The sequence below is a fragment of the Camelus ferus genome, chromosome 15, assembly GCF_009834535.1.
Source record: "Camelus ferus isolate YT-003-E chromosome 15, BCGSAC_Cfer_1.0, whole genome shotgun sequence".
Classification (NCBI taxonomy): Eukaryota; Metazoa; Chordata; class Mammalia; order Artiodactyla; family Camelidae; genus Camelus; species Camelus ferus.
In genome coordinates this window covers 23,326,455-23,338,494 of record NC_045710.1, presented here as the reverse complement: position 1 = coordinate 23,338,494, position 12,040 = coordinate 23,326,455, and the positions used below count along the sequence as shown (strand labels likewise).

The window sequence follows — 12,040 nt, the reverse complement described above, 5'->3', positions numbered from 1 at the left end:
ATGTGGTAAATTCAGAGGAAAGAGAAATAAATCTGCCCACTCAACGCTGGTAAAGAGCCCAGGTTGTAACTTCAAACTCTAAACTGGAACATTTCACTAGCAACAAACGTCTCCTAATACTTATCATTTCAGCTGTTGCAGCTGAACCATAAAATTACTATTTATTTTTCAAATACGAATGGATGGTTGTTTAATAAGTTCGGTATTATCTGGGCAATGACAGGGAAAATAAATGCTAAGGAAACGTGTAAGTGCTTCAAAAATCTCACTGGCAGATTTCTACAATCTTATTAAAACCTGGATGTCTGCCCTTGACTCTAGACATCAGATCTAGTCAAATAAAACACTTTGCGACCAGTTCTCCAAGTTTACCTAACCTGCAAAGTTCAACGTAGTAATTTTAGTCAGACTACAAGTCAAATTATTATTAAGAAAAATAACCCCAAATATTCATAACAAATTCTGTATCCAAACTCTGTAAAAACTTTTTGATGCTTAAATTATAAAACTTTAAAATACCTACTCATGCAATTCCAATCAGCCAGACATTATCCCTGAATTATCTGGATATTGTCAACAATGTGATTTTTGGCCTGAAATTTCCAAATCCTTGCATCAGTTTTCAAATGTACTTTGGATGCAAGTGTAACTTTACAGTCTAATTTTACCACCCGCTGAAAAAGCCCTATAATTAGATGTCCGTCTGCTTCACGATCAGAACTGTCTGTGAAAGAACAGAGAAGAAAGAACTTGTGTTCAAAATTTCCTAATCTGCATTTGACAGTTTCTAAAGGAAAACAGTAGTAATTAGTAACAATGTTCCAAAACACTCAACAAGCTAGTCTGAAAGTAATGAACGAGACTGTCATTTTTATTTCACTACATCTGTCTTTATCTCATCATGTGTGTCCATCAGCTCAGAGCACAAAGTTAGAGACGCATAGTTAAAAAATAAATGATGGTGTCTTCATGAAGAACGTATCTTGACAACAATGGTAAATTGAAAACTGGGGACCAGAAGGATGGATACAATTTAACATATACCAAAGCCACATTAAAAAATAGGTAAAAAACAAAAACCTAGCAAGACAAAAAATTAATGCAGAACTGCTTTCCACAGTCTCTTGACAGTTTTCTGCCACACATTAGTTTAACCTTTAATCGCATATGGCTTTGAAAAACCTGTAGTGTTTATCCTACTTTGTGATGACGGACACAAGTACCTTAAAAATACGGTAGTGTCAACAAATTCTCCGAGCACTTTACAACTGAAATGCGTACATCTCTAATTGTCAGGTGATCTGTAGAGATTGCACTGCGTTAGGTTTTGTGGCAGGGGAGTCTGTGTGGAGAAACTATCTTTTCAGTACCAATATGGGAACCTAAGGTGTGATGGAAGAATTTTACCCTCACCAGGTGAAAGGAAATCTTAGAGACAGATTTGTAAGGCAGTCTAACTTCAGAGACACATTTTGGTGGTCTTTGAGGACAACAGATGATTTGAAATTAGAACCAAATAAAAAAATTTGTAACACAGGGCCTTGGTCACTATTTTGCAGATTCTTCCAAATAAGAAAGTACAGTGAAACCTCATTAAATTAGAAAAAAGTGACTCAGAATTTGGACTAATTAAAGACAGAAGTTGGGATGAAGTTCAAATAAGCCTAAATAATGCTTAAAATACTCAAGAGGAAAAAACCTGTTTTCATCTCTTAGGTATGCTAATCTTAATTAACTCTTTTCTTTGCATCAAAGCGTATTTCCTCGGTGTACTTGTTCTCTGCCTTGAGTTTGAGCTATCTTTTTTTTTCTGAATGCAGTAAAAATGCATTTTTGAGGTGGTTTCATAACACAGGTATCGCGCCACCTCCTCTCTCTTGCTATTTTCAGGAGGTTTCCCTGCATATTTACACTATTCAGTTGACCACTGAGTATTTACCTTCTTTTGGATACTCTCTCCCCATCCCCACCAAAAAAGCTGATCCAAAAATAGGAAAAAAAAAAAAAAAAGTGATCATTACTTACGGACACAGCTTGAAAAGGTTGGATCCGGCCCAAATCCCACTTTGCAGGTACATCTGTAGCTGCCCATGGTATTCAAACACTCACCATTAGGGCATACACCCTGCAGTTGGCATTCGTTAATATCTGCAGGAAGACACAATTCTTTTAGAAGGAGAAGTCAAGCCCGTTAAACAGATTCTGGCTGTAAATTGCATTCACTCTCTTTTTCACTATAATCTCTCTGAGTGATATAGTAAATAAGAGAGGCTAGAAGCTTTTAATGTGGCAGCAGTTAAATCAATCAAACAGTTATTGAACAGCTACAAGTTATGCGACAAATATTTACTATGCACCTCCTATGTGCCTGGTTCTATTCTGGATACTAGAGATTTACCAGTGAACAGAACTGATGGAAGACTCCAGCCGTCACAGATTTCCTGCTTTAGTATTAATGTTCGTTAGGTAGTACAGCTCACAGGAAAGGCAAACACTCTCACCCTGGAGATACTGACAGTCTAGTTGTATATGTAACTATGTAAAAGCTAAAGAAGTGAGAATCAGTCAAGTTATCACAATCAGAACAAAGGTCACAAACTTGACGAAGTTAAATGATGAGATGGCCTGTATCGACAGGAAGAGCTGCTAGAGGAAGCTGGAGGTGAGGGAGACCGCAGAACGGAGGAGGAGGTCAGACTCCATCGGGTGCTGAATGTGGGGAGCAGCCAGCGGATGGGGAGGAAGGGGTGGATGGTCTACATGGGTGGACACCAGAGCATGAGCACAGAGACTGGAGAAGGAAAGGGAATCAGGAAACCATGAGTCAAACTGCTGGCTGGAAAAGAAGTTTCAGGAAGGTGAACAGTTGGAAAAAGAGCTGGCTAAAGCCAGGCTAGGTTTAGAGCCAATTTTACTGAACACAGGCAAATATACTAAAGGTTTGTGAGCAGCAGGAAGATACAATCAAGGGCAGGCTCTAAGGAAATGCATCTGGCCAGCATATGGCTTGGTGAGAAGAGATTATAAGTTTGATCACTGAAGGAGTAATCCAAGTGTAAGACTGGCGACAAGCCAGGCTGGTGACAGTGAGAATAATCAGGAAGAGAACAAATGACTTTTTTTTTTTTTTTTGAAGGAACAACAGACAATGCTTGGTGTTTGGCCAACACAGCACTGGAGAGGAAGACGAGTCAAAGATGCCTGTGAAGATTCCAATCTGAGAAAAGTGGAAAAGACACGATTGCTTTTGTGGAAAGTTCTGTGGAGGAAAGAGGCAGAGGAGGAGATAAGTTTTACACTTGAAGGTCACAGTGGGATACTCGAGTATAAATATCCAGCAGCAGATTCAAGAACAAAGTGAACGGAAACCATCTCTGGAAACAGAGACTTAAGGTCATGTGTTTACTGTGACTGCTATGGTCTGTCTGAATGTTCTGTGTCTCCCCAAAATTCACATGCTGAAATCTTGACTCCCCAAAAGTGAGGCCTTTGTGAGGTGCTTAAGTCATGAGGGAGGAACCCTCAGGAATGAGATTAGTGCCTTATAAAAGAGACAGATTCCCTAGCCTCGCTTCCCTATTTGAGGACACAGCAGCGAAGTATGCAACCCGAACAGGGCCCTCACCAGAAGGCGACCATGCTGGTGCCTTGATCTTGGACTTCCCAGCCTCCAGAACTGTGAGCAGTAAATACCTGTTGTTTTTAAGATACTCCGTCGGTGTATTTTGTTATAGCAGCACAAGTGGACTAACAGTGACCCAAGGAGGAATCAAAACGATTTGGAAGAGGAGAGACAAAAAGGCGGTCATTTTTTAAAAATTACAGTCATTTGCAAAGGTAATTACAAATAAACAGAATGTGAATATATGTATATTCATGTATGACTGAAACATTATGCTGTACACCAGAAATTGACACAACATTGTAAACTGACAATACTTCAATAAAAAAAATATATGAACAACAACAACCAAAAAAGTATGTGGTCAAAGGTATAAACTTCCAGTTATAAGATAAGTAAGTTCTGGGGATGTAATGTACAACATGATGACTATAGTTAATAACACTGTATTGTATACTTAAAAGTTGCTACAAGAGTAGATCTTAAAAGCTCTCATCACAAGGAAAAAAAGTGTGTAACCATGTGTGGTGATGGATGTTAACTAGACTTATTGTGGTGATCATTTTGCAATATATACAAATATCAAATCAGTATGTTGTACACCTGAAACCAACATAATGTTATATGTCAATTATACCTCAATTAAAAAAGATAAAAATAAAAAAATAAACAATGTGACAAGTTAAAAGTAAAAACTTCGTAGTCATCTATATTTTATTCAGTGTGGCTTATAAAGCTTAATAGTTAACAGGCTTGTCTATTAATGTTCCCATTTCAAATTATATTTACTTCCTTCAATCATTAATTCTAATAACTTATTAAGGATCCTAAAATATTAATTTTCTAAATTAAAACTGAACACCATGGGAGCAAAATATTACTAGCAGATCGTCACACAAACAGGCAAATGCAGCCTGCAATAAATCATTATTTGCTTCTGTCTCATACTGTAAGTAGCCAAACATACCTATATGGACATATTTTATCCAACATGTGTAATTTTTAACTTGATTTCAGGGACAATATGCTATTTTCAGTGACATTTAAATGACAACACACATATTTGTTGTATAAATTCCACAGTATTTCAACTTGGATCTGGCTGGAAACTGTACAGCTAGATGACGCCCCGCACAGCACAGGGTCCAGCACCCGCCCAGCTTCCTCTTTATCAGAGTGTGTGTTGAACTATGATGCACATTTATATACAGCATGTAATTGAAAATATTTCCCTTTAAGTCATTCTCCTTATGAAAACCACCAGGGAGGACCAGAAAGAGTGCCAAGTCCAGCTGGGGCTTACACGGTACAAACCAAGGCCCTCACATATGTCCCAATGTAAACCCCCAACCTGGGTAAGCAGCCAGTTGTGGTCAGAAAGTCTCTACTTTCCCCTCATGTTCCCACTAGGGTGTGATGATCTCCTCTCTCTCTGAGCAGCCTTTACTCCTGTTCAGTGGTTGCACCAATACACCTTCCATGTTAACCTCTTGGGACCTAGAATTTTCCCTTATCTGGAAGTTTCTATGACAGTATCATCCTAGCCTCCCTGCTGGCTACAGATTAAGGTGGTGGTTTTCCCCCAAAGCACAGATAACCTGATGTATAACCGCTGCCCTGGGCCCTTTTCCAATGTCCCCTCTTTGACTCTCCTCAACAGTGCCCACTGCCTCGACCAAGATGCCACAGGACAGGAGGACAGGAATGAAGACTAGAAAGGAGGGGAGAACAATACCCCTCAAGTGGCAGAGTGCACGCTTAGCATACACAAGGTCCTGGGTTCAATCCCCAGCACCTCCTCTAAAAATAAAACAAATAAGTAAGCCTAATTACCTTTCCCCTCCCCTCCCAAAAAAAGACTAAAAAGGCAAAAACAAATATGGCTACAGACAGGAAGGAGGAGAAAAATCCATGAAGAGGAATCATGTGAAAAAAACTTCTCCTTTTCCTACCATCTCTGCTCTAATCAGCTTGTGCCACCAGTGTTAGCAACACCACCTCCCCTAATTTTGGCTCCAGAAACCAAGAAGCATCGATACACTCTCACAGCTTCCAGAAAAACTCATTTCCCTCAGTTGCCTCAATTTATTTTCTTATCCTAGTCTCTAAAATACCGTAAGTTAGAGATTAAATATCCAAGATTTTTTTTCTTTTTAAACTTACATACAGCAAAATATACCAATCTTAAGTATACAGCTAAATGAGTTTTTGCGTACACACACATGTGTGTACACAAGTATGTACATGTATACACATGTATGTGCGCATACTGTGTAACCACCACCCAGATCACGACTTAGAACATTTCCACAGCCTCACAAGGCTCCTACATGTCCCTTCCCATTTAGCATCTCTGTCCTCACAGGTAACTAATTTGAGTTCCATCATCACTGACTAGTCTTGCCTGTTCTTAAACGTCATATAAAGGGAATCACACTGTGTATGTTCTTTTGTCTGACTTTTTATTTATTATTATGCCTAAGAGATTCATCAATGCTGTTGCATGCAGTTCATAAAGTTCATTTTCCACTGCTCTGCTGTATTGTATGAGTGCAAAGTTAATTAATCCATTCTACTGATGACAGATACTCTGGGGGTGATTTCCAACCATGCTCCTAGGTACATTCATTTATATTTATTTATATGTATGTATGTCTTTTGGTAGGCCTAGGTACTCAATTCTCTAGGATAAATATCTATGAATAGAATTTCTGGGTCATTAAATAAGGCTCATGTTGACTTCAGTAGTTGTCCAAGGTGGTTATGCCAGTTTCCATTCCCAGTACCAACTGCTCCATATCCCCATCAAATTGTTGTCAGTCTTTTTCATTTCAGTCATCCGGGTGGGTGTGTACTGTTATTTCACGGTGATTTTGACCTGGATTTCCTTTTCATATATTTATTAGCCATTTGGATCTAAAAACAATCCTTCCTATGACATAAATATCTATAAGAATGCTGCAGGCTTCCTTTTCAGGGAACACCAGCTGCTGACTCTGCAAGAGGGGCATGCTTAGTTAAGGGACACTGTGTGTCGTTGCAAGGACCGGGAAAGCCACACTGGGTAGATGCTAGGAAAGTGGGGTTTGCCTCCCCTGGCAAAGAATTGTTCTGCCAAAATCATCAACAATGTCCTCACTGAAAAACTCACCCAGAGGAGATGAAAATATGAGTTTATAAGCACAGAAAGAACTTCTTGAAGGTAGGCTGTCTGAGGAGTGAGGGGGTGGAGGTGGGCACTGGTTCTGTGAGAAGACTGAAAGGGTTTCATTCCCTGAACTCAGTGTCTGGACTGTCTACACTGGAAGGGTCTCCTGCTGTCTCTGCGACTGTGCCTTGGCCTGAGCAAGAAGCAAAGCAGACTGGGTCCCCCAAATCGCGAACCTCATGGTTTGTGATCTGCGAGACCAGGGTCCTAGCACCACCAGGTCGGACAAGGATCCTAAGGAGATTCGTCAAACATAACTGATCTGCGGACCTGTTCCCGGACTCTGGGCACCCTGCACACCTTTTAAGCAAGGCTGTTCCTTTTTCATCTGCTTCAAATACTAAGCTTCTGTGATGAGATGACATTTGTCAAGAAAATTTGAAAATCACTGACACATTGTTTCTGTGAAAAATATCCCAGGTTTCAACAACTCACTTAACAAATAAAACTTTTAAAAGAATTCCATTCATGAAGTAATTCCTAATATGCAAAATTTTACATCTAAAAATTAGATAGGAATTCTCTTTTTTTTGGTCACTTCATTCTTCCATCCCTTCTTTGTTCCTAGAGGATTGTGGGTGGCCAGATAGTCTTTGGTGTTAAAAAAGAAAAAGGCAAAAATCTTATTCCCCGTGGTTTTTAACTTAGAACCTCAAATTAGTACATGAGTAATTATCTAAATGACTTCCTGAGGTAGCCAAGCTCTTTAAGCCCTTTCTGAATAAACTGAAGGAAATCAGAGACTCACAAATGCATTAAGAACAAAACATGAGTTAAGTAAACACGTCCTATCTGGATATGAGGAGTTTAAGGTTTAGGCTAAGAGAAGGCGTTACAAGATCAAAGTTTAACAATTATATGGAACATGATTGGCTGATTATGAATTACAATTCTAGTTAGACTCAATGCTTCAGGCTATTTTCTTATTTAAAATCGAATAAAAACTTCTAACTTGATTATATTTTTTATAAATAACTTATATTTGATAAATATAATAGTGCTTCAGAAGTCTCATTGAACAGGGTCAGCCAATTTCCCTTAATGTATTCTGATTAAATTCAAAGTATTGTACTTAGTTTAAAAAGAAACAATGGTCAACAAATGAATTTGTTCACTGTTTTCCCCTCTGCAGACCACCAAATTTCTCTGGACAATTGTGGAATTCTACCCTTTGAAGGAATAGTATAACCACTTGCATACACAGCACAGTTTACTGAGTTCAAGAACAAAAGTCAAAATGAATGGCTGAAGGAAGTGGCACCCTCAGAGACCCTGGTCACCCATCCCCATACTTCCAGCTGAGCTGCTGTGTTGGGCAGACTACAAGTGTATAGAAGCAAAAAGGAAGAGAGAAACTCCTACAGACCCGTGTGCACCGTTAGAGTAGGTAAAATAATCCAGGGGGGCTACAGCTAGTACGAAGATTTACTACGTCTCCATTCACTTAAAGCATTTATAGAGTGTCTCTGCCCACTACAGCCTACCATGTACCTCGGGCCATATATCAACTTCAATAATACAAAACTGCTCTTCTTATAATTCTAAAATGGTTGAGTATTGGCAGTGAATATTGGTTCAACCTAACACAAAAGAAAGGAAGGCCGGGGCATCTACCCACAATATAAAAATACAGAGCAGTAGAGAAATACACGTAACAAGAGACCCTTTAAACAACCTAATCTAGTGCAGCTTTAGCATTTCAGCACTAAGGAATGATATCACAATCCAATACAGTGAGGCAAGGACCCTCGTCATCATCCTTTATATTTGTACATCTCATCTTATCTCACTGGAACTTCATAACAATTCTGCATGGTGAGCAACAGTGATTCTCTTTTTAAATCTTTTAAAAAATTAGATCTTGGATAAAGTTAAGGGAGAATGGAGAAACCTAATGTGAGAAATATCCCACTAAGACCTAGTTTGGTACCTACAATCCTAAATTATGTCACCTAGAGCAAGCCATTTATTGTGTCTTGATTTCTCTTTCCTCTCCTGAAACACAGACAATCCCCAGGTTGCTTCTAGCTTAAATATCCTGACTTCAGAACAACATGCCGGCTGCCAGGGTTGAAAATGCCAACGGATAAATAAAGTATGATATTTAATGCATAATATCTACCAAGACCAGCATACATACCCAGCAGGAAGTAAACACACTTTCATGTATCTATTCTCTTACAGCAAAATATGGATGTTCAACAAAGTGAGTAATAATTTTGTGCCTTTTTAGTGACGCAAGTTTATACAGGAAATGAGGCATGTCCAGGAACCAACAGGAATTAGGTACAAGGTGGGAACAGTACATGCAGATCTCTACACAGCATGAAAATACAAAAGTGCTCTGGAGATTCTGCTGTATCTGTCCAGTTTTTGCTGATGGACAGAAATTCCATCACACAATTTAGCAACAGGACTTCCAGTTGAAAGCAGAGAAAATATCTGTTGAGGTAAATACTTTTCCCAGCCAGACAGACCACTTGGCTATGAAACAGGGATCCCTTACTTAAGATAAAGTTCACTCTAAGAGGACATACATATTTCTTCAACATGGTAACATGACAGAAGAATTATCAGAGTCAATTCTGCAGCTCCAAGGTTTTTTGTTGTTATTTGTTTGTTTAAAGCCTGTATCTCAGATCAACAGCCAGGAATGAATCTACTGCATCCATTTAATTTTTGATAGAAAAAAAAAATGTAGATGTCAGCTTAAAAATGTGTGAACACCTAAGTTTTTCAATATTATTTTAGGAGATAAGGGAACAAAAAATGTTTGCAGTTCAACAGCAATTTTACCCAAGGTGTTCTGCCTGGGACTTCTGCTGAAAGGAGGGTTCTACGGCCGAGTATGACTGAGGAGCACTGTGTATTCCACATGCATGAGCACACTCAAGGCCTCGAGAACTCCTCTGGCAAGGACTCTTGGTTTCCCCTGTTTATCTTGATGTTCTCCACACAGTTGGCCATGGAACCTTTTTTCACACACCATCTGTAACATCCCTCTGAACTTGGTGGTCTGCGGAGCACATTTCATGAAATGTTGCTCCCCAGGGTCAGCCCTGCAAACTACTATAAGGGTCTCTTCGAGGCTACGTGTGTTTCAACCTGGGCCCCACTGCTGCCGTAGCCTCCCCTCACGACCTGTAACTGTTCCTCCTTAATAAAATAATAATTTAGCGTGGGATAGATTCGATCACTGGACTCACTCAAAGGAAGTAAGCCACTGTGGGAACAATTCCCTGCCTTCCAATCTTTCTGTCTTCAGGATTACATGATAAAAGAATGAACGGAGCCCAGAGAACAGTGTGTATTTATTTCTTGACACGTGTCCTACACATGGAAGACGCACATCTCTGCTGGTCTTGGATTTCTGACTACAGTCTACAGACACTACATTAGTTTCTCCTTGAAACATTCATAGTAACACACATCAATCATGAGCTTTCCTCATCACTCGTGATACAACAGGCATCTTCCCATTGAATTTATAGCCCCAGAGATTAAAGTCAAAGAACCATTGGAAAATACAATGTGTTAATGACTCACTTCACCACTGTCTTTCCTGAAGAAAAGTGAATAAAATAAACAGACATTTCCTTTTTGAATCCTATCCCAGTGATAGGAACATAGTCAGAGGACACATCAGAAAATGATTCTAAAATGGATGAGAATGGGTCCCAAATTGATTTTTAAATGCTAAAATGATGCTCAGGTCAAGATCAAAACTGTTAAAAGTCTTACCCCAAATAATGTGCCTATTTAGACTACAAAAAGCAGCAGGAATTCCCAGAGGATGCCTAGGACAGCAAAATAACACCTCAAATCAATAAAACCTATCAATTCCCTATTGGTCACTGACTTTATTTTTTTTAACATTTTTTTTATTGAGTTATAGTCATTTTACAATGTTGTATCAAATGACTATTTTAAATATGATTAAGCATCACATTAAGCAACCTCCTCCCAGTTTCTGAGATTAAATCACTAAATACAGCAGAGCATTGTGATGAATGTGATAGGCTAAAATTTTATACATTTTAAGGGTTCTGAATAATTTAATTATCAAGTCAGGTTGACTCTAGTCTTAGTTCACATCTATTGATTTCCCAAATATATAGCAAGAACAAAGGATTCTAAGTTTCATTCTTGCACCCACATTACTTTCATACATATTGCTTATTTCCTCCTAGAAAGAAGTAAACATCACAGCAAGCAATTCCCTATGATAATGGAAATAAAGGGAACTTTAGAGACAGCATTGGAACTGGAGTGGATGCTGCACAAACCAAGAAGTCAGAAGAATTTGCTGAAGGAAGGGAAGAGCACTGAAAAGCTCTCAAATGAAAACATCAATGGATATTATCACTTCACTTGCCACAGTTCTGAATATTAAACAATGGTACTGGTCACATGCTGTTGAGTGAAAGAAGCCAGACACAAAACAGCAGACATTGGATAATCTGAAAGTTCATAAAAAGACAATTCATCTATGCTTATGAGTTAGGACAGTGATTAGTTCTGAAAAAGAGGGAGAAAGTAAAAACTGGGAAAAGACAAAGGGCAGATGCTGGGGTGCAAGTGATCTTCTAATGTCTTGACTTGAGTAATAGTAACTACACAGTTATATTCACTTTGTAATGTCCACTGAGCTAATTCCCTATGATTTGTGCATTGTTTTTTGTGCATTGTTCTATACATAGGTTATACTTCAACAAAAAGTGAATTTAAATACATAGCAAATTATATAATTTCTAATATTATCAAACTTTTTCGATATGGCCTCTTATGGTTAGATGTAAAGTGACTTCACAGTAATACAAATAAAGATATTTACTTCCTTTTTTCTCAAGCAAAATCCATTTATACATGCTAAGTCAGTATAAACCATCAAGGTGTTACAGACTCATTTTTAAAACAGCCCCAAATCTCACCTCTCCTTGTATTCAAGCCCCGGTCTATGTGACGTTGCAGCTCCCTCCCATTAAGAAGTAGAGTCTAACGCCATACACAAAAATAAACTCAAAATGGCTTAAAGACTTAAACATAAGACAAGACACCATAAATCTAGAAACGAACACAGGCAAAACATTCTGATACAAATGTAGCAATATTCTCCTAGGGCCGTCTACCAATGCAATAGAAATAAAAACAAAAACAAACAAATGGGACCTAGTTAAACTTATAAGCTTATGCATAGCAAAGGAAACTCT

At 38.6% G+C, this 12,040-nt stretch overlaps 1 protein-coding gene across 1 annotated transcript in view; it reads right to left on the bottom strand.

The window, feature by feature from the left end:
* Window positions 1-12,040, bottom strand: part of LTBP1 (latent transforming growth factor beta binding protein 1) — a 369,767-nt gene that overhangs the window by 124,869 nt on the left and 232,858 nt on the right. Inside the window, 1 exon segment of the mRNA XM_032497326.1 lies at window positions 2,026-2,148. Within this exon segment, the coding sequence (XP_032353217.1) occupies window positions 2,026-2,148 (123 nt within the window).